This window comes from Talpa occidentalis, unplaced genomic scaffold (assembly GCF_014898055.3).
Source record: "Talpa occidentalis isolate TD23 unplaced genomic scaffold, MPIMG_talOcc4v2.1 talOcc4.4, whole genome shotgun sequence".
Lineage (NCBI taxonomy): Eukaryota > Metazoa > Chordata > Mammalia > Eulipotyphla > Talpidae > Talpa > Talpa occidentalis.
Window position 1 is genome coordinate 99,118,360 of NW_023604295.1, and position 23,378 is coordinate 99,141,737.

General features: G+C 35.8%; 1 protein-coding gene across 3 annotated transcripts in view; it reads right to left on the reverse strand.

The window, feature by feature from the left end:
• Positions 1-23,378, reverse strand: part of ARMC8 (armadillo repeat containing 8) — a 107,226-nt gene that overhangs the window by 40,091 nt on the left and 43,757 nt on the right. For all 3 annotated transcript variants that reach the window (XM_037525913.2, XM_037525914.2, XM_037525915.2), the window contains 6 exons: positions 16,153-16,233; positions 13,838-13,913; positions 13,646-13,736; positions 12,063-12,123; positions 8,539-8,739; positions 5,671-5,766 (listed from right to left, as the gene is read on the reverse strand). In XM_037525913.2, the coding sequence (XP_037381810.1) occupies positions 5,671-5,766; positions 8,539-8,739; positions 12,063-12,123; positions 13,646-13,736; positions 13,838-13,913; positions 16,153-16,233 (606 nt within the window). The remainder of the gene's footprint in view (positions 1-5,670; positions 5,767-8,538; positions 8,740-12,062; positions 12,124-13,645; positions 13,737-13,837; positions 13,914-16,152; positions 16,234-23,378) is intronic.

Sequence of the window (23,378 nt, forward strand, 5' to 3'; positions counted from 1 at the left end):
AACAAGAGATAAACAAGAAAGACCATGATTCTGAAGTATAAATATTCTCTCACTGGAATGAAAAACTAACAATTTTGGATGTTTATAGTTTAAAATCATTGTTATCATTGCTAAACGTTCCTATTTATAACTCAATTTTGTCAGTTTTACTCTAAATACACTTAATTCTTTCAATCAAGTCATTTTAAATATTCCAATTAAAATTTCCATTTATTGAGCACCTACAGGAACCATGCTAAATACTTTAAATATATCATATCTCATCCTCTTGGTGACCTTGCAGTTATAACTTCCTTTGCTGAGAAAAAGAGAGTAGAAGACAGATTCTCATTATTTGTCTTCCTTTTCTTATTTTTCCTCTCTCTATATAAATCTTTTAGAAAATGGTTCAGTTTAAAAAGAAAATCCCACTCTTGTCTATCTTCTTCACATGTCATATAAAACCAGTTTTATTCCCCACAAGGAACAAAAACTTAAGATTTTACATTTTCAATTTGTGAAGCTATAGCCATTTCAAAAATATTAAAAATGGCAAAAATATTAAAATATTAATTTCTGACAGCTCCACTGATTATCACTACACCCATTTTAATTGGTTCCAAATAATTGTTTGTGTTCCCAGCAAATTTTTATTAGCCATTCCTTGCTTTCTTTTCTGACATGTTGAGGTTTTAGTATAGTGAGTTTTAAAGCTCTTTCTTTCTTTCTCTCTCTCTCTCTCTCTCTCTCTCTCTCTCTCTCTCTCTCTCTCTCTCTTTCTTTCTTTCTTTTTCAAAGATTTATTTATGCTTACAAGAGCTGGGGTATAGGCCAGAGGCACGGGGGAGTGGGGCTGGGTGGGGTATGGGAGATTTCACCATAGACAGAGTAGGGAACAGAACAGGAAGACTGACCAAAGTACACTGCTGAGAGGAGCAGCGGGTGAGTCAGGAGAGGTCTGCTGCACCATGTGGGTTGCTCCCTGGCTGGCTGAGAATTGAACTCATGCTGCAGTAGCTGCGGATAGCTTCATAGGTTGTGTCTTAACCCTTGTGCCACCAGGAAGGCCTTAACACTGTTTCTTATTCCTCATCTCTCCTCACTGCTTTCTGCCCTCCCTCCACTGATTAGACAATGTTTACATAACACAACAAACACTTTTTTGTTGGGGTTAGGGGCTAAAGGAGGAAGGAATCTACAGTCCTTGAAATTTCTTTTATTAGAGTATCTCCACTCATTAATTCAATCAACTGAAATCCCACTTTGATCAATTAATTGGAATGATTAAAAATCTGACATTATTATTTGGGAAGATAGTATTTTATACAGTTGTATATCACCTAACAAAACAGGTTGATTCCTGAGAGTCAAGCTAATTTCTAGAAACCAAATCACACTTTTATTCCTAGAAAATAACACTGGCCCATCTTCACAATTATGAATGTCATAAATTTTTAAAAATCACACATTTACAAATAAAAAAAACCCCTGTATTTTGCTAATTAAGAAATAATGGTCAAAATTATTTCAAAGTTAAGCAAACACTGTGCCATAAAATTGTTCTCTTTGACCTATATCAAGGTGAGTAGAAGATATGCCCGAGACACTTGAAAAACAGGAAATGTCCCACATTTTCACTATGCTAAGTATAGTGAAATACCTTGCCTATCTGATCAGAGGTAAATTCCCATATTTTAAATCTCCTCTCTTCACAACCCATAAAATAGCTAGTAAAGTTATGAAAATTAATGTAGATAGATCCATACATAATTTGATTACGGGTACTTAATGCAATTTTGCAATATGGTTCATTCATCCATTTGTCCATTCATTCATTTATATTTCTGGTATGTATTTATTGCCAACTATGTACCCAGCAGTGCTGTAGATGCTGGGAATACAGTAGTGAACAAAACATCAAAAATCCCTGCCCTCATGGAGCTTACATTCTAGTTTCTCAAAATGTATCTCCAACTAAAATATAAGTACTCAGAATCCAAGGGGAAAGCTTTCTGAAAGGCTCCATTAGTCAGATACTTCAAAGGAGCAAATGCTACAATAAGTACTACATTTAACACTTGTAGTATTTCATTGTCAGCAAAAATAACATCCTGTCAAGTTTATTAATTTCTTTCCATTTTAATTTATAATTACTATTTCTAATTTTCCTCAATTTATACTTCATAACTTTCTAATAAATTCTGCTAGCTCCTTGAAGAGCGTAAAAAGAGACAATCCTTTAAAATTTCCAACCTAATTGCTGACTACCAATCAAGTGATCCTCTTTATAAGTAAATTCTTTGTTATTAAAAACACTGGCTTCAGAATTAGATTGTTTGCCACCTATGTCTCTCCATTACTTAACCACTTACTGCGGATATCAGTATTTGAAGTAATTGTTAATGTTTGCTTGGTATCTTCTTTCCTTTTTATTGTTCCATTAATGAATTTACACTTCTCAGCATTAATATGTGGTAAAGGTTATCACTAGGAACTAGACTTCCTTGTGGTAGCAATGTCAGCTAATTTTTACCTGGCACTGCTGCCAGTGCAATTATGCCAATGTTCTCTGGACCCTTCTTTCATGTGTTCTCAATTCCTACCCCTGCCCTTGCTTTCCCTTACCTAAATCCTTGAATTCTTCTAAGTTTAATACAGCCATGCCACAACTGTTGTCAAGCTTAGTGGTCCTTCATCTTTTCTCGGGACTCTTCTCCCTCTTCAAGTCACAGTCAGTGGTAATGTTTTCCTTCTCACCTGTGGAACTCTTTCCACCCTCCTCACTCTCTGACAGGACACTACAGGAAATCAGGAAATTTGTAAGTATGCCACAGAGTGATAAAGGGTGCAAAGCTAAGAATTAGGATACCAACTCACTCTGCACATGATACAGAATGATCCAGACACATTAAAATGTCACTCTGTGTATGATTTCTGCATTTTCATTTCTATATTTATTCAACAAATATTTTTTGAGCACTTAATAGGGACTGTTATACAGCTGGTTTCTTTTAGTGGGAATAAGCCACTAAAGCAAGAGTGGTTTGATCACTCCAAAGCAGGAGTGATAAATCTTGACATAAGGTCATTCAGTCTTCAGTTTAGTTTTGTCTTATCCAAAGAGAAGGTATCAAGAAATGAGATCACAATAGGCCTTTAGAAGTCTGTGGAAGCAATAAGACAGACAGAGACATAATTCCATGACAGAGAAGGCCTGTACCTTTCTCCGTTACTATTGTGGATACCTCTCATGTCTCTACCTCTTGCTCTTATTCTCTCTTCTCCACTCTGCCTTATTTCCTTTACTGGCCAACAACAGGACAGTATGATATTTGTTATTTCCTGTATTTATTGCATTGCATTCACATTTTCAATTAAAAAGCCAGACCAAACTGAAACATTCTATTTTTTTTTCCTCCTGAAACAAGCACTTTTTTGTTGGGGTTAGGGGGTAAAGGAGGAAGGAATCTATAGTCCTTGAAATTTCTTTCAGAGTGTCTCCATTCATTAATTCAATCGACTGAAATCTCACCTTGGTAAGCATAAATATTTCATTAAAAAGCAAATCAATAATAAACATCATACTTCAAGAATCTACACATAAAAAAGGAATACAATCTAGGTTCAAAAGACATAAATGTAAAAAGCAAATCAATATTTCATGAAGTAAACAAAAATCTAATCATATATTTCAACAAAAAATGGGAAAAAATGCATTCAAAGGAAAAGTTATTTTTTATACACTGAAAATAAGCATTCTCCACTCCTAAAAGCTGTTTTTATAAAGATTTTATCACAAAATGAGTTTGTATTTTCCATTTTACAATCTCTCTGTTGTTGCTTGAACTAAGTTATTCAAACACTGAATTTCCCAGAAATAAAATGTCTACCTAAAATCTCCATAAACCCCATCACATAAGAATGTCACAGTATCTTTTCTTCACCACACAAAAAAAACTATAATTAATAATTATAACTTATTCTTTATTTGTCATCTTTCTACAGAAATGATCAGATTTTAGCCTTACCAGGAAATTATACACATTATGAATACATATTTTAAGACTACTGATAATCAACTGTTATGGTGCAAGTATTTCTAGAACATATCATCACAAATTAAGTCATTAATTCCAAAACAATAGTTTATTAACAAAAAGGTACAAAGAAGTACAAATGGACATCCTACTTCCTCCCCTCTCCCCCAAATTATGGTCTGTCTATCTAGTATCTATCTCCCTTTTAGTCGATGACATGGCCTTCTTGAGCTAAAAGAATGGGTATATTTCTCTTTCCAAAGGGCACTAGTAACTGTCCAAAAACAAATCATTAAATATTTTTAAGTTATACAGTCCATGTCAATTTTTAAAAGATGTTTTATCTATATGAGTTGCCATAAATGCCTCTTCCCTTGCAATACATCATATACCTAAACTTAACAAATGGTATCAGCATCAACATCCATAAGCCATGTTTAGTCATAGGGAGTATCATATTGTTAGTATGTTTGCCTTGAATTAACAGTTTGCAAATGAAAGCTCAGAGGGATCAAAGGATTTCCAAAGACATTTACTAAAAACACTTCAAGTCAAAAACATTTTGTTAACTAAACTAAATTGAGGTACAGGGAAAACATTCAGTTTAGTTGTACTTTTCTGCACTGATAAGTCAGTACTACTCAAACACCAAATCTTAATGCTATTATTTCAATTTTCTTCAAGAATGGTTCCTTTTCAATTTATTTCAATAAACCTACAGTTATCCCATATTTCTCTCCCCACAAGATTGAAACACCTTTCTGAAACACGGTAAAATCCCAATATTTTGTGATTTCTCTCACAGGGTTTTTTAAAATATCAATATAGATGGGAAAATTTTATAAATTGCCATGTTCAATAAATACCCAATTTGCCCTATCTGCTATGGCTCATCAAGACAAAATGTGGATTAATTTACTGATGTTCCTAAATACCTTGTGCAATATTTACTAGATTATATATTCTTTCGAATGGTAAACTCTATTCTTTTAGTTAGTGGAGGGAGCCAGGTTAGAGATTACCACTATACTCCCTGCTTACAACAATTCTTATAAAAAATATGAGTGTTGGACTTTAGGCCATAGTAATATAAAGATGTTATACCAGTGATACAGTTTTTGGGAGCTGAAAAATTCAGATGACCACTCACTAAACATAAACTCATTATTCCACAAAGATTTTATTCACATCACAGTAGCAAAAAAAAAAAAAAAAAAAAAAATCAAAACATAACTAAGCCACATATGAAAAAACAATATACAATAGAGATTTGAATTTCTCAATGGCATTGGAAGGTATTTCCATAAATAACATTTACAATTCTAGTGTTAGGTCTTTCAAGGAGTCTAATGCTTCACAGTGCTAGAATTTTTATCAGAAAACATGCAAAAATGTGCAACACAATAATCCATATTAATGACACAAAAAACACGCCAGTTATTTGTCATTCCAGCACGACCATGCCACTCTATGTTCTAAAAACAAACAACCCCCCAATTCCGGGTCCCATTCATTCTTCAATTATGCCTTTAGTCACTCTGCTTTATTATATTCAAGCAGTCACTGTTAGTGCTCTTCACCACGACTTTCAGGTTGACGTCACTCCCTGCCTGCTGGCTGTCAGGACTGGGGAACGCCCCTCTCCCAGACTCACCTTCTTCCGGATGTCTTCATCATTTGCTCCAAGAGAGGCATAGAGCTTGAATGCAGCCTGGCGGAGTTCATGAGCATGTTTTAAATCATGATCAAGCTATGGGGGGGGGGGAGGAGAAAGATATGCTCTAACTCAGTACACAAATTAAATTTTGAATAAAATTTACTGGGCAGAGTTGAAAAAAGGTTTGACAAGGACTGAGATATTAGTGCTGTCACTGAATTCCTGGTTATTTTGTGGTTCTGTTCGCATACAACTGACACCTAGTTGTGTTTGTGTCAGCATGATCTAGAATGTATGCAGCCTGCATCCATCTGATGCTGGAATATGAAAATCCTTTGTGTACCTCTCATCCCTAAACATTCAGTGTTCCTTAATTGTAGTTTTAGTGGCACTGATGCTTGCTTCCACTAGCATTCTGAAATACACTCCTCAAAAACAAGGTACACGCAGGACTTTCTAGCCCCAGAACACACTGCCACAACAAAGTCTTTAAAAGATTTCTGCAAACATTAAGAGTAGAGCTAGCCTAATTTCAGTATTTAAAAAGTTTTTAGAAACAGAGAGATCTTCGTAAAAACCCTTTATAAACAATGTCCCAGGATAATCATTATCATATATCTATCTGTTACAAATGTCTGAGATTAATGTTCATTTTTTTTTTTAATGAAATTCGTAAAATTTCTTACTGGTATGAAACAATGCTATCTTTTCATGTGCACAAATGGCTACAGTTATCAATTCTTCCATACATCTGATTTATTAATAAACTATGATATTATAAAAATAAAACAGAAGCCTGTTCTCAGTACACTGTCAATAACCAAAAACAAACCAGTAAATATACAAGGCAAAATCAATAATAAAACATTATTTACAACTAAGAGCTATAACTTTTATGTCCAAGTTAGTACCACTCTCTGCAAATGAGTTGCCTTGGAAAGGTTCACTGCTATGTACTGATGTGGATGCTGTTCCTAACACTGGTGACCCAGTTTTGAAACTTCCTATAGAGTTAAACAGCACATTAGCTAGAAAAACATGATAGCTATATATTTTCATCAACTAAGAGTTTTAATTGCCAATGATTGTGGTGAGGGAAAATTGGGCAATTGTGTGGGTAACATGAGAATAACAACAACAACAAAATAGTAAAAAACTAAACTCTTCTGGAATAGATTTAAAGGCAATTCCTTTAAGAATAGTCTCAAAAATATTTTGATCAAAGAAGGCATTGACAGACTATGAAAATGACTTCCTACTATAAAACACTCATTTTGTTGTGTAAATTTTAAAATATTTATTGTTAAACTCTTGTTATTTTCTAGTTACAACTTTTATTTCAGAATACTGACTTTAACTAATAGACCATGAAAATCACAAATTTATTAACATTTATGAATTTTTCTCTATGGGTTTAGTAGCTGTGCTTTTATGGTTAGAAGTCACTGATGATCCATCATCAAAAATAAAGATGATGAAAGAAACTAACATTCAAGTTTGGTATTATGAGATCACTAAAAAAATATTATTATAGTTTTACTGTGAGAGAAATAAGATAGAAAAAACCCTTAAAACAGAAAAAACCCTAAGAGAAGAGATAATTTTCCACATACTAGATGAATCATATGCACATGCATTAGCCTGCAGTTCTTATGTTTCCTTACTCTCTTGCTCATCAATGTAATATATTTGCCTTGCTAGGGTTGTCAACTTGGGGTGTCCCTGAGGTCACAATTAGGACTTGTTCGGGTATCTTTGTACCAGTGACATACTGAGTTACTATCGAGTAAGTGGCAAGGGAAGACAGACAGGGTAGTTGGTTCAATATAACCCATCCCTGCTACTGAAAAAGCATTACTACTAAAGGAAGTGTAGACTCATAATTTTAACACAGAGGGCAGTGTATATTATTAATACAAGTATTAATGAAGGTTACTTTAGGTCCTTCCTAAGAAAAAAGTTATACCCTTAGTAGTTTGTTTTCAATGCTAAATGCCCTACTGACAACTGCCTTCCAGATGAAGTTTTTTAGAACTCAGAGTCATGGGAGCAGTCAGGACAACACTTTTTAAAAATTTACTGTTGGCATAAAAAATATAGTCACATTCATGAAACCGTACTGGCTTCTAATTAGGAGGCAGTTCCCTCTACCGTGACCTCAACAAGCATTCTCTACTAGAATACTGCTCTCTTATGCTTAGAGAAATGGATATGACAAACAGGCTGAGAAGCAAAAGGACTATCTACCTAATCAAAGCAACAGATAATTTTGAGAAAAAGTTACTATAATTTGATACTTGATGGTCTCAAACTAGACAGTAATGGTGTTTTAACAATCACTAGCAAACCTTAAAGCACAGTATGAAACTGGAAAAAAAAAAAAAAAAAAAGGAAATAGGTTGATGGCAAAAGTTAGAAGAAAAGGTAGCTAAAGAACATTAAGTATGGCCACATAGTCATATGTAACAATAAATTACCCTTAACCTAAAGAATGAGAACATAGCAACAAAAAGGATTCTGGGAACTTGAAGAACATTAGATGACATTGATATAACATCAATACCCAACATTAGAGATCCCACTGCTTTTGGGTTTCAGTTGGATTTACTTTGGATTTACTTTAATTAGGAAAATGATTTTCTTCTCTCTTGGTTATCTACTTAATAAAAAATTTCTGACAATAAACATGAAACAAATTGGATTAAAAAACTCATAAAGCAACATCATCTGTGTTACCAAAGGTAAAAAAATTATTTATTGAAAAGGGCTTTGAACTGTAATTATTAATTGGTTCAAAGTTCTGAGCAGTAAGAAAAACATTAAAAATCCCTCTCTTGAATAGCTGAAAAGGAAAAGACAACATACCCTTTTAATATCAGTGATGGCACTCACTGAGCTGGGATACTTGAAATAATCAGCAAGCATGGCAATGAGGTGATCAGTTATGCTAGCGATTCTCTGTAGCTCAACATCTGGTTCAATCAGGTAGGCGAGTGTCTCAGCTCCTTCAACTCTCTCCTCTAGTAATCTCTCTTTACTGCACATTCGAACCAAACAAGGCAATGTCTGGAAGGTAGTGAGATTAATTATTTGCTTTTGGTAAAGGCAAAAGCTTGATAGACAGCATGCAGTAACTGAATCAACTCAATAGTTTTTCCACAGGGAGTCAGATTTGTGATCATTGTTTAAATAAAGACTTTGGGAGAACAAAACACTTTCTTAGAATTCAAAAACAAACAAAATCCAGTGCATATTAATTATTTTTGTTGGCACACTAAACTCTAATCATACAAAGCACATTAACAAACTCTACGCTTTAAAGATCTGTAAGACTGAACCTTTATTGCACAAGCTTCAAAAAGACATTTAAGAGCCTCCCTGGTGGCTTAGGGGGTAAGCCTCAGCACTATTACCCCTAGGGCCTGAGTTCGATCCTGGCCAGGGAGCTAATCCACATATGGTGCAGCAGACCTCTCCTGACTCGCTAGCTGCTCCTGTTAGCAGTGCATTTCAGTAAATCCACCTGTATCTCTGGTGAATCCACCAGAGTAAATCCACCTCCCACTGTGTCTCTGGTGAATCCTCTCATCCTCCGTACCTATGTCCTACACCCCAGTTCTTTTACACTTAAATAAGCAAAATCTTAATAAAAGACATTTAAAGAATCCCATATCTGATGCTTTTGGCCCATCTATGTATTTATTTGCCTAAAACAGACCCTGCACTCTAGTCAGGAATGGTTTTGCACTGGAAAATGTAAGCTACCTTTTCCTTAGTGAGTAGTATGCCTGGAATGACTTTGATTTTTTTCCCACTTGTTTGGGGTTTAGTATCTATTGTAAAAACAAAGTACAATTTTAAAAATTCAGCAATCTTACCAATACTCAGATTCCACTAGTTCTGTAATATGAATGAAATGCATCAATCACAATTCTTAGATTTTCTGAAAATGTCCCTGGAATGTCTGTGGTATCACCTGTGAGTCCAATTTTATTTCTGAGGTCTTCAAAAATCCTGTCACAGGTCTTGGTAATTTATCTACATTAAGTTCTTTTTTTTTAAAGATTTATTTTTATTTTATTTACACAAGAACTGGGGAACAGGCCAGATGTGTGGGAGGGTGAGAGGATTTACCAGAGACAGAGCGGGGAACAGAACAGGCAGAATGACAGAAATACACTGCTGAGGGGAGCAGCAGGAGAGACAGGAGAGGTCTGTTGCGCCTTATCTACATTAAGATCTCAGTAAAAATAACCCCTGTAGGGCCTGCCCGGTGGCACAGAGGGTTGAGCACAGCGCTGTGAAGCTGTCTGCAGCCTCTGCAGCATGGGTTTGATTCCCAGCTGGCCAGGTAGATACCCACAAGTCGTGTCAGACCTCTCCTGTCTCACCCACTGCTCCCCTCAGCAGTGTTTTTGGTCTGCCTGCCTGTTCTGCTCCCTGGTTTGTTTCTGGTGAATTCTTACCTTCCCCATGCCTCTGGCCTGTACCCCAGTTCTTGTATAAATAAATAAATCTTAAAAAAAACCAAACAAACCCTGCATTTATTATTTCTAAAGCTGATGAATTTACTTTAAAGGATAATGTGCAAGTAGAAATTGCAATGTTATTATAGGAAGACTTCTTTAACTACCATAGTGTTCTGTTCTTTCCTAAGTTCCTACTGTATCTTTACAACAGAGATTAGCACTTTTTGGTTCAATATTGATTTCCTATCTGGCTAGACCAGGCTTTACAAGAGAGCCCTAAACTTCCAAGAGGAAAGTCCTATTCTTATTTTACTTTGAACAGTTATTAACATTTATCAATACCATAAATTCATGGATTGTGAAATTTAATGCTTAGAACTGCTATGCTAAGACATACTATTAACCTAGTTTACTAATGAGGAAGTAAAAGAGGTAGAGAAGTAAATAAATCAAGGTCACTTGCATGGAAGCCCTTATTGTAAAAAAATACCAGCATTGTTTACTTAGGAGGTCCTCGGATTTAATTATATCAGTGGACTTGCTTCACCAAAGGATATAGCAAACATTAGTCTTCTAAATGCTCTTTTATTCTTGGGTTCATTTTAAACAATGATAATGAGAGATCTCATATTCATAAGATGACATGGGATGGATCTACTTATTCTTGTTTGTTCTTTATAGGTAATAAGATATTTTACCAGAAATAGATGAATGGATCAAAAAGTTGTGGTATATTTACCCAACAGAATATTACTCAGTGATCAAAAAAGACAACTCATGCCATTTGTGGCAACATAGTTAGAGCTGGAAGAGATTATGCTAGCTAAAATTAGTCAGAAGGAAAAAGAAAAATACCAGATGATTTCACTTATACATGGAATATAGAGAAACCAAATGAAAGGTCAAGAAAAAGTCACAACTAGCAAGCTGACCATGGTACTAAGGCATACAGCAAAGGAGGGGACATATGGGAGAATACATTTTAATGTATTAAAATATGGGAGAATACATTTTAATGTATTTAACATAATGTTAGACTTAGTATAATTCTGTGGGATGAGCATTTTCATAAATAGATGCCTCCATTTTCAGAATTAAGAATCTAAGCCACCAAAAGAGTAAGAAATGTGCCCAAGATTACCAAGTCAGGGTTAGTGTCTCTAGGTTTTGAGTTCTGGTTACATTTGATATACCAAAAAGACTGTTTTCACATATTATTTATTCTTTCTTATTCCATCTTTTGATAATTTATAATCTGAGTGATACAAATATCTGAAGACTAGTAAATTGCTTGTCTACAACTTGTAAATGTAATGAAAATCAAGGATTAAAATTTATTTTCTATTTCATTTAAATTTTACATGTTCTTATAATTTCTGTATCTGCAGAATTGTCATAAAAATGAAAAAGGTGGCCTTCCTGGTGGCACAAGGGGTTAAGTTTCAGCACTATCAAACTACTGCCAGCCATGCAACATAAGTTTGATCCCCAGCCAGGTAGCTAACACACATGGCACAGCAGACCTCTCCTGTTTCACCCACTGCTCCCTTCAGCAGTGTATTTCAGTAAATCAGCCTGTCCTAGTCCCCACTCTTTTTCTGGTGAATCCTCTCATGCCCGCCCCACCTCTGGCCTATATCCCAGTTCTCGTATGCATAAATAAATAAAAATAAATATTTAAAAAAGTGAAAAAGATACGACAAGGAAAGCATTATTTCTCTTTGACTTTTAAAACACATCTAAAACTAATTTATTGATACTACATGAATCCTCTAAAAACATGCTGTTTTAGTATTATTTTATGCTATGTACATCATATACCATAATGAAAATGCATTAACAAAAATAGGAACACCAATATTTATTTCACCACTCGTATCACTAGAAAGCTTTTCAAATTTTTAGAAAGAATTAGCTCACCTTTAATACAATACAGTTGTCATCTGTCCGAATTGCTCCAGCTCTACACATATAAGTTAAACTGGAATAAGATGGCAGAAAGTAAGTTTCTGCTGTTTTAAAGCTTCAAAAGAAAAATTACTTGCCTTAAAGATAGTTAAAAAAAAAAAAAAAGACTAATGCTCTCACTTATCTTGAGAGAAAAAGCTTTGTTATTTCTTTATTCAAGGTTCTGGGAATAGTCAAAGGAAACTGACACATACAGACAATAAGCCAGATTAAAAAAAAAAATCTACAAAATTATTTTTAAAACAAATGGTCTAATGCACGGATAAACACTGAAGCTAGGTGCTGGGCACACAGGAGATTTTTTATACTTTTTTTAAATTTCTCCATAATAAAAATAAACTGTTAAAAGTAAAATATAACATTAACAAAGTATATAAGGTTAAACAAAGTTGCACTGATATTCCAAAAGCAGTGTAGAAACATCACAGAAGTAGTATTTAACTTGTAACATAGCAATCCAGCAGAAATGAATTATTCAGAGGTTACCTATAGTGGCTTTGAGAATAAGTTGGTGATTTGGTTCTACTTAAAAACTATTTACCAATACAATTTTATCTGGCTTTATATAAGAACAAAATTAATTTGTACTCCTTTAAGCAGGTTCTTGAAATTAAGCACTTAAGAACTTAATTTCCTTTTCAAATTAGATTCCTTTAGTAAGCCAGGCGAAAAACATCCCATGTTCTGGCTTTTACAGGAAGCTATAAACGAATCAGTAAAATACTTATACTGTTGAGTTCTTTGCTGTCACCCCATTCTTTTTTGAAAACAATTATATGAGAACATTACTATTAACTAAGAGGTAAATGCTCAGTTTTGAAGACAAAAAACAAGCAAACAAAAAATACAAATTAAACAAAAAAAATTATTTATATTGCATAAGTAATTTACTGAAAATTCCTCATTCTTGCCAAAATATTAGAGTCACAGCTTCTTAAATACTGAAATGAAATTCAGTATTTACTAAACTTAAATACTGAAATTTAGCATAGAAGCATACATAAAAGGTGTTCAATCTTCCTATGAGTATAGTTATAATTAAAGAATCAATATGTATTAAATGTCTCTATGAGCCAGCAACTATGCTAACAAGACCTTCACACAACTATCTTATAAACATCACATCTCTTTGAGGATTTTTTCCCCTAAAGATGACAAGCCAAATTCTCATTTCTACACCTTTATATGTATAATATAACTAACACATTTTTTATATTTTAATACTCATGTGTTGATTAAATCTGATCCATTCTGTATTATTTCAACTGGGAAAAAAAAAGTTGAGCATGTAATAAAGTCATTTTCTGCAGACAGTTTTAGGTGTAAAATGAAAGTTCTCGTGGTCTGCATGCTAGTAGTTGTAAACTGAATGAAAAATTCACATTAATTTAAGAAAATGTGAGACAATCTGATCACTTTCATATTTTAAAATCCCAAAACAAGATGAGGACTGACAGTGAGCTAACTAGACCATCCTAAAATACTCTAAGACAGTGATAAAGCACTCTTCCTTCCCACATTGTCTTAACTTTTACCATTTTGCTGATGTGAGTTGCATCTCAATAGGCTTATCCCTCTGTAACATCTTCACAAAAATTTGTGGTAACAATTCTCCATCAACCAAAACTAGAAATTAAAAAAAACAACAACAAGGATTAAGAAAATTCTTTAAATCTAAAAAGTTCATGAATTAAATCATATAGATGTCACTGAAAGTTCCAGCCTACCATTTACTAGGGTCATCGATACCTGGGGATTTTCAAAAGCTAAAACGGAGAAGCATTTCAGTGCTTGCATTCGAACCTATAGAAGTGAAAGAACAAAAAAAAAAAAATGCACTTATTTTAATTCAAATATGTAAAATTTTCATTCAAATACTTATTAAAATTCAAATATGAATTTTAAAGTCTCAAAATCTAAACCCTTCTAAAGAAATAACTATTTAAGTCTGCTTAAAGTACTCAAAGCATGCGGCAAGGGAATAAATGTATCACTTGTGTAGCTGAAGAGTGTAGTAAGAGTTAAAATTATAAAAAGTTAAAATTAATTTTGAAATAACTAAAAAAAAAGTAAAGAGGAAGCAATTAAAATTGAACTAGACAAATTCCTGATCATATTTGAAAGAACACTGTACAGAATTTGATGCTGGTAAGGCAAAGAGAACTATATAACAACTAATTACCAGCTGTCTTTCAAGGTGGGTGCTTCTACTTTTCAAACTACAAACCAGAGGACTGAAGAGAAGACAAACAGTAGTGTATGGGGTAGGGCTGGGGCAAACAGAACAGAAAAAGAAACAGTTATAATAATACAAGTTTGAAAAAGACTAAATTAATTTTGAAAACACCTATGAATTGTGCTACTACTATGCCTCAAAACTAGATTGCTTGTCTGAGTAATACTAGGGGTTCAATCTCTTGACTACATATGATATTTTGATAGTTTACAATCTGCAGGTGCTCTGAACAGCTGTTATTTTTTATTCTTTTTTTTTTTTTAAAGATTTATTTATTTATACAAGCACTGGGTACAGTCAGAAGCACGGGAGGGTGAGAGAATTCACCAGAGCCAGAGCAGAGAGCAGAACAGGCAGACTGATGAAGTACACTGCTGAGGGGAGCAGCGGGCGGCAGGAGAGGTCTGCGTGCCATGTGGGACCCTCGCCCAGCAGCTAGGGATTGAACTGGCGCTGCAGAGGCTGCGGGCAGCTTCGCAACCCAGTGCTCAACCGCTGCACCTGTGGGGGAGGCCCTGTTATTTTTTATTCTTTCTGTTCACTTTTTAGATGATCTGATCCTCCCAGCCTGAGACTATATATGATGTTCTTATGTGGAACCTGAGATTGGCAGGCATTCACAGTATAGAAAGCTGGAATGTGACGTGTGAACCATGCATGCGTCCACAGGTAGGAACTAGAAATTGTGAATGACACACGGACTGTGGAGCAAACCTTGGCAAGAGTAATGTTAGCAAAACCTTTTCCTTTGACAACCTGGAATTTGTTATAGTGGATAAGGAAATTTAGTACAGAAAAGAAAGAAAAGAAGGAAGAGCTAGGGAAATTAATGAAGCTAAGAGACTAGAGAAGTAAAGGGACAATAAATAGCATAGCTACCCCAGCAACTCTTTTTTGATGTGCAAATGCTGTCTGATTTCAGTTTCCATGTGGCACAAGGCAGAGGAAGCAGCCTGCACTATATATTTCCTTCCCCTACTTCTGGCTAGGTTCAAGCTGGTTCAGTTCGCTCTTCACCAAGACTGAACTCTGGATGTATAAGGAAGGGAAAATACACCTATTATCACGTCCCACCTGCAACAAAGCTAAGGACGAAAATAAAGCACAGACTAGGATCAGCAGAAGTGGATAAAATATTTAAAAAATGGCTGCTTTCCAGCTCAGGAAACTCTGGGTGTGCCTAGCTCTAACATAACACAATAAGGGCAATGGCCCAATATTTGCTAAAATTTGCTTGGTAAACAATGATGAATGACTAGTTTCAAATACATGAACATCACAGTACTACTTACCTATATATAAAAGATAGTCAAGAAAATTTACTAAGTCAGAAAATCCTTAAATTTTTAACACAAAAGAGAACACACTTTAAATGCTGATGCTTATGTATGTATAAGCTTGTTATAAGTTTGAGAAACTATGGCTGAATAAAGATCTCAACTGTGAAATCCAGTCTTCCCTGATACAATAAGGGATTGCACCTACATACTTCAAGGCATCACCTCAAGTGCAGTGTTGGTACTGGAACCTAACCAAAAGAGGCTATTAAAGACCACGACTATTAAGGTGAACAATAGCAACTCATGCCACAATTATATCATGGAGGAAAAAAGGAAAAGACAAGGGAAACTTTGTGTTTAAGAGTATTCTCTAGGTAAAACAATACCCCATAACATTTTACTGGTAAAATAATACTCTTGATCACAGTATCAAAGAAGCAATAAAAATATGTGGCTCTCCTTCTAGAGCAAGACACTAGAAACCAAAATAAGTATAAAAATCCAACCATAATCTTTAACATCTTACTTTGTATGATACTGAGGTTAGTAGGTGAGCAATATTCTGAACTGCACCATGGTTAAATAAAATTGTTTGATGATCTGGACCCTGTAAGAGAAGAGAATATAATAATACATGAGAAGAGCAATGTAACTTTTACTTAAGTGTAGAAAACCACATTCACTATAATGCTAACCTTTTATTATATGAACCCATCCTAAACAAGCAGGGTAGACACTGTTTTCAGTCTTGCAAGAGACCGTCATATCTTACCTCATCCCAGTCTGTGAAACTACTGCTTCCTTACCTCCACGATAGATGGAAGGGGGCACAAAAACTATCTTGGCACCAAAAAACATCTGCAATTCTTAAGCAGCATACCATCACAGCAACAGAACCACTATGAATTCTTGTACTATTCTTACAGGATACAGTGGCAGTCATTCTTACAACTTGAGACTGATGAGTTAGTCAGGGGGATCTAAAACTAATTACAAGAGGAACTGGACCAGAGTCTGAGTCAGGGATGGAGAGAAACACAACATTCTATAACTGAGAAATGAACGTGTTTTGGTTTCTGTTTCCTTATTTCTCATTTTAAAATTATCACTTCATAGTGTGGGAAGATAGGGAAATTAAGGTATTTTAATTTTCATCAACTCTGTTTTCAACTAAACAATTTACTGAAGATTTTCACAAGTGGCAGAAATTATGGTTTTTTTTAAAGATTTATTCATTCATGCATACAAGAACTGGGGTACAGGCCAGAGGCATGGGGTCGGGGGTGGTGAGAGGATTCACCAGAGACAGAGCGGGAAACAGAACAGGCAGACTGACTGAAACACACTACTGAGGGGAGCAGCGGGCGAGACAGGAGATGTCTGCTGCTCCACGTGGGGAGCTCCCTGGCCAGGGGTTTGAACTTATGCTGCAGAGAGTGCGGATAGCTTCATAGTGCTGTGCTCAACCCCGTGTGCCACCAGGGAGGCCCAGAAATTAAAGATTAATGCAAAGGCTTTAAATTTGATACAATTCTTATTTGTTTTATGTCCTATAGATCTATTCAATTAATGGGAAGTCAAAGTCAGGACAAGGATGGCATTTCATGCTTATTATTATCCAGGAGAGGAAAAATAGCACCAAAAGGCAGGCTACCTCTCTGGATTCACCAGAGGAAAACAGTTACTAGTCCAGAACAAGAGCTCTCAAACCAGTTTCTCCACCTTGCTATTTAGTCAAATAACAAGTAACTTGCAGACATTTATTCTTTCTTGGACCAAAATAGCAATCATTTAAAGTGGGGAGATTAGCTTTCTTGCTTTTAAATAATAAGACAGCCATATTCTATTTTATAGGTAACAATCCTGAAAATATTTTATATACTATTAAAGGTATTCTTTTTTGTTATTTTAAAATATTTTATTGATGTAAATTTGCATTATAACATTACAAAAGTTTTAGATATGCATCATTATAAATCAAAGTCTACCTATTGTATTCAAGACTACCACATTAGCAAATTCTTGACTCCTATATATTTTCTAACTATATTTTCTTATTTTTAATCACTATATAATATTCCACAATTTATTCAGGCCAATTCTCCCCACCTCCCACATTTAGGTAGTTTCTAATATCTGGCTATTATAAACAATATTTTGTTGAAAATTATTAAAGTTGTATTTCAGTGCTGATACTTAGGGTACGTGGATAATATCCCAGAAAACAAATGCTTGATATATTTATCACTACATATCCATCTAGGATAGTTGGATACCTATCAAAACTTGCCTTTACAATAACTGAAAAACTGACATGCTCAGAGCACAGGCATGAAATATGCTCCTGTCTTCCTACCTCTTTGTCCTCCATGCATCTGCAGTCATACTTATTGGGTACAAGTACCCAACTTAACAGCTTTGAAAGTTTTGCTTGAATTGTCTCTTTTGAAATATAGGAACCTCTACCTTATTGATTATAGAGATGTGGAGCCAAGAAAAAGAAGGATCTCCTAAAAATTTAACCCATTTTGTCTTACCTAGAAACAAGTAGATAATGTGAATAAATTGTGAAAATAAGCCTCAATTAGTCTCAGCTTATATGTCAGCAAACCAAGGTTTTTTGCCTTCCTTATTAATTTACACAACTCAATTTAAATATTGGCAGTGTTTATCAGAATGGTTGAATAGATGGGTACTAGCTCTACCCCTGGCACCTCCTTGTTTTCCACCTCTGTATTCTGTCAATCTTTGGCCAAATATCTCATTCTGAGGTGATCTAATCATAGATTATCTTATATTATTAAAGGTATTTTATACACATACAAGCAAATACATAAGTATATTTTTCCCCTTGCCATATTTCAAAAAGATTTATTTGATTTATTTATGCATAGAAGAGCTGGGGTGTAGGCCAGAGGTGCAGGGGTGGGGGGTGAGAGGATTCACCAGAAACAGAGTGGGGAGCAGAACAGGCAGACTGATTAAATATACTGCTGAGGGGAGCAGTGGTTGAGACAGGAGAGGTCTGCTGCGCCATGTGGGTTAGCTCCCTGACTGGGGATCAAACTAGTGCTGCAGTGGCTGCTGATAGTTTCATAGTACTGAGGCTTAACCCCTTGTGCCACCAGGGAGGGCACCCTTTGCCATTTTTTAACACATTGGTAGAATTCTGTATTTTATCTATATAGTGATATATAAAAAAGGTTTATATTTATAAAAACACATTTTTAAATATAGTCATGCATATTGATCTAAATCTTTTATTTCCTTTACTACATCTCTCAGCTCATTTGGATCAGTAAAGAGTTTTCTCATTTCTTTAATTGGTCTTATCTCATCATAAAAATATCCCTTACTTTAACTAGTACCTGATAATTATACATTTGGATTATCAGACCTATACTATTACACACATCACTTCAATGAATATCTATGTGCATGTGTCTTTTTCCTAAGTGCTGGTTCACCTATGGAATATACTTACTGGTGGAATAGTAAGGAGTAATAAGTGATGGTGAAAAGATCAAATACAATGCAGTTCTCTATACACATTGGTCCCCACTGCTTGTAAGAGATTATTATACTTTTTAATCCTTTAAATTATTTGCACCAAAAATTACAGCAAATATTCATTATAAAAGAAGCACTTCCTCTTCTCTGCTGTGCAAAAACAAGAGTAAGAAAGGAATTAGTGGCTGATCCAAGTAGAGAGGAGGAGCTATTGCTTGATTCTCATCAAGGCTCTCTTTAGTTTCTAAATCAACCTTGATGGACCTGGGTTAGTGAGCCAGCATGCACAAGGTAGGAAGCACTTGCGCCATTATAATCTTAAACTCCAAAAGACAGGTCTCAGAAATCTGAGTAACTGCTTAAAAAAGTGGCAACAATTTAAAAATCAGAACTCCCATTAATATCACTAGCCTGTTTTTGATTATTAATAAATCAGGGAGGGAGACAATAAAAGATATGATTAGGTTATAACACAAATGCTTTACTCATCTCTCCTCTTTTTCTGTCTTCCCTACATAAAGCATGTAAAGTTATTTAATACTAATACCAATATATGCCAAATTTATGAACAAGTCCTAAAATTCTATATTATTTTAGGCCTATATGCAAAAATAACACATGAAAATGAAAGATTTTTATAACGAATAACAATATAGAGGATTATCTGATCAGTTGTTTTCAAAGATACAAGTTAGTATATATAGAAAAATTAATATTGCATTTTCGGCTATTACTATTATCATTGGGTTTTTAAATGCTGTTATGTCTTTTGAGATTTACATCTTATAACACAAAATTTAATTACAGTGATTTAATTACAGTGGCAAGTACTAATTATCAGATTAAGGGAAAAGTGAGTTATGTTGATTTTCTTTAGTTCTGTCAGTAGCAGAAGATTGCCTATAAATCCTCACTTAGCTTTAAGTTTCTCTCAGCAAAAGAGCCAGTAATTTAATGGTATTCTTTTATTTATATTTTCAGCTAAAACAGTATTGAGAAGTTTCAGATGAGCAGATGTAAAAGTGTTGAGACAATGACTATGGTAGAGGGCTGTTGGTGCTTCGGTGGTAGAAAACTATAGTAGCCACATCTGAGGGTAGAAATCTTATACTGTCAAAACATTAACATGAATATAAAATAGTGGTACTTCATTAGAAAAATAAAAATAAATAAAAGCATTGAGAAATTTCTGATGAGTAATTCTAAAAGGGTAATTTCAGAAATAAGGCTATTTAGACTTATCATAATTTAACATAATATGACATGTAAGTATACTTCTCAGTCCAGCTTTGGGATAACTGTGGTTATGTGGTTAGATGCTGTATCTTAAGCCCTCAGATACAGATGCTGAAAGATTTTGTTTTTAAAGATTTAAAAAAATTTTTTTAAATTTATTTATGCATATAAGGACTGGGGTGTAGGCCAGAGGTGTGGGGGGTGAGAGAATTCACCAGAGACAGAGTGGGGAACAGAACAGGCAGATCTACTGAAATACATTGCTGAGGGGAGCAGTGGGCAAGACTGGAGAGGTCTGCTGTGCCATTGCATTAGCTCCCTGGCTGGGGATCAAACTCATGCAGCAGTGGCTGGTGATGGCTTGATCACACTGAAACTTTAACCCCTGCACCACCAGGGAGGTCCCAGATGCTGAGGTTTTAATTTTTTAAATTTATTTTGGAGAGATTTTTTAAAATTTTTTAAAAAAGATTTATTTATTTATGCATACAAGAGCTGGGGCACAGGCCAGAGATGCGGGGGTGAGAGGATTCACCAGAGACAGAGTGGAGAACAGAACAGGCAGACTGACTGAAATACACTGCTGAGGGGAGCAGCAGGCGAGCCAGGATAGGTCTGCTGCACCATGTGGGTTGCTCCCTGGCTGGCTGGGGACTGAACTCGTGCTGCAGAGGCTGGGATTGCTTCATAGTGCGGTGCTTACCCCCTTGCACCATCAGGGAGGCCCCAATTTTTTGGAGAGATTTTTAATGAGGCACAGAGTTTGGAATATCCTCCTCTACCTATATGCCAGGGCTCTGATTATCAGACATCATTTTGTTGCTGGAAAGTTCTACACCTTGTTGGTTCAGTTCATCTTTAGCAAACAAGCTGAAATAAAATTCTTTTTCTCTAAGATTTACTTTGCTTGGGCCTCGCTGGTGGCGCAAGGGGTTAATGTCTCAGCACTATCAAGCTGTCACTAGCCAGTGCAGCATGACTTTGATCCCCACAGCAGACCTCTCTTGTCTAGCCCGCTCCTCCCCTCAGCAGTGTATTTCAATCATTTCTCCTGTTCTGCTCCCCACTCTGTCTCTGGTGAATTCTCTCATCCCATGTACCTCTGGCCTAACCCCAGTTCTTTAGGTATAAATAAATAAAATAAATCTTTAAAAATAAAGATTTAGGGCCTCCCTGGTGGCGCAGCAGTTGAGCGCTGGGTTGCGAAGCTGCCCGCGGCTTCTGCGGCACCGGTTCGATCCCCGGCTGCTCCCCGGCCACTGGAGGAGGGTCCCACATGGCGCGCAGACCTCTCCTGCCGCCCGCTGCTCCCCTCAGCAGTGTACTTCGGTCCTTCTGCCTGCTCTGCTCCCCACTCTGGCTCTGGTGAATTCTCTCACCCTCCCGCGCTTCTGACTGTACCCAGTGCATGTATGAACAAAGCAAACAAGCAAATAAATAAACAAACAAACAAACAAACAAACAAACATGCCTCTATTTAAAAAAAATTAAAAAATAATAAATAATAAATAAATAAATAAATAAAGATTTACTTTGCTCACCTCAAAAGACTACAACATTGACATTCCAGTCCTGTGAGTAGACTTAAATATTGTCAAATATTGTCAAATATTGTCAAAGCAACCAAGAAGAAAAATGTCAAAGGTTTTTGACAAAAATCCTTAATTCTCAGGCTGTGATAATTAGCTTGGATTTGTGATTTAAAAATTCAAGTTATTAATCTAGTTACTTTTCTGGAACCAAGTGATTTAATTTTAACGTATTTGGAAACTGTTCTAAAATAGCAGAGAGCTATTATGTTCCTAGTTTGTTATGTGGGTATTTACTTCTTCCCTTTCCTATAGTTCACCAAACTTCTCACTTTGTATTTATATGATAGACAGGTGGTAATGCTGTCATGAAGCACCCATGGAACCATCCTCATGGTTAGAAGTTATAAAATATATAGAAATTAAGAAAGCTCTCAAATAAATAATGACCCAGGGCTATTAAAAGGGCCTCCCTGGGTGGCGCAGCGGTTGAGCACTGGGTTGCGAAGTTGCCCGCAGCCTCTGCAGCGCCAGTTCAATCCCCGGCTGCTGGGCGAGGGTCCCACATGGCGCGACAGACCTCTCCTGCTGCGCCCGCTGCTCCCCTCAGCAGTGTATTTCGTCAGTCTGCCTATTCTGTTCCCCTCTCTGTCTCTGGTAAATTCTCTCACCCTCCTGAGCTTCTGACTGTACCCAGTGCTTGCACAAATAAATAAATAAATCTTTAAAAAAAAAAGGGGGTACATTAAACATGCAAACTATGAAGCAAAATAAATAGTACTTCATAGCATTTTTCTGTTTAGATTTGGGTCCTTTAAAACAGAAACTTCTCTCGACAATGAGCAGAGAAGAATCTCATTTCTCTCTATGAGATCACAATTTCCAAAAGTGTGGAAACTGGGGTATGGGGAATTGGTCATGATCTCACACTGCTGGCAGAATTATAAAACTGTACAACCTCAATATAAGACAATATGTGGCAAAATTACAAATGCATACATGCCGACTCAGCAATTCAATTTCTTATACAATGCCTTGCATATAAGTTGTCCAGTCCCGTTGCAGTTATGTTTTGTAACAATGTAAGACTGCAAACAAGCCAAATGTTCAATAACTGAGAACCAGTTAATTAAATTTTGTACATCTATATAGTAAAGAACTATGTGGTTTTTTTTGTTTTTTTTTTTTTTTTTTTAAAGATTTATTTATTTATTTATACATGCACTGGGTAGAGTCAGAAGCATGGGAGGGTGATAGAATTCACCAGAGCCAGAGCGTGGAGCAGAGCAGACTGACGGAAGTACACTGCTGAGGGGAGCAGCGGGTGGCAGGAGAGGTCTGCGGCCATGTGGGACCCTCACCCGGCGGCCGGGGATCGAACCAGCGCTGCAGAGGCTGCGGGCGGCTTCGCAACCCAGCAATCAACCGCTGTGCCACCAGGGAGGCCCTATGTAGCTTTTTTTTTTTTAAAGAATAA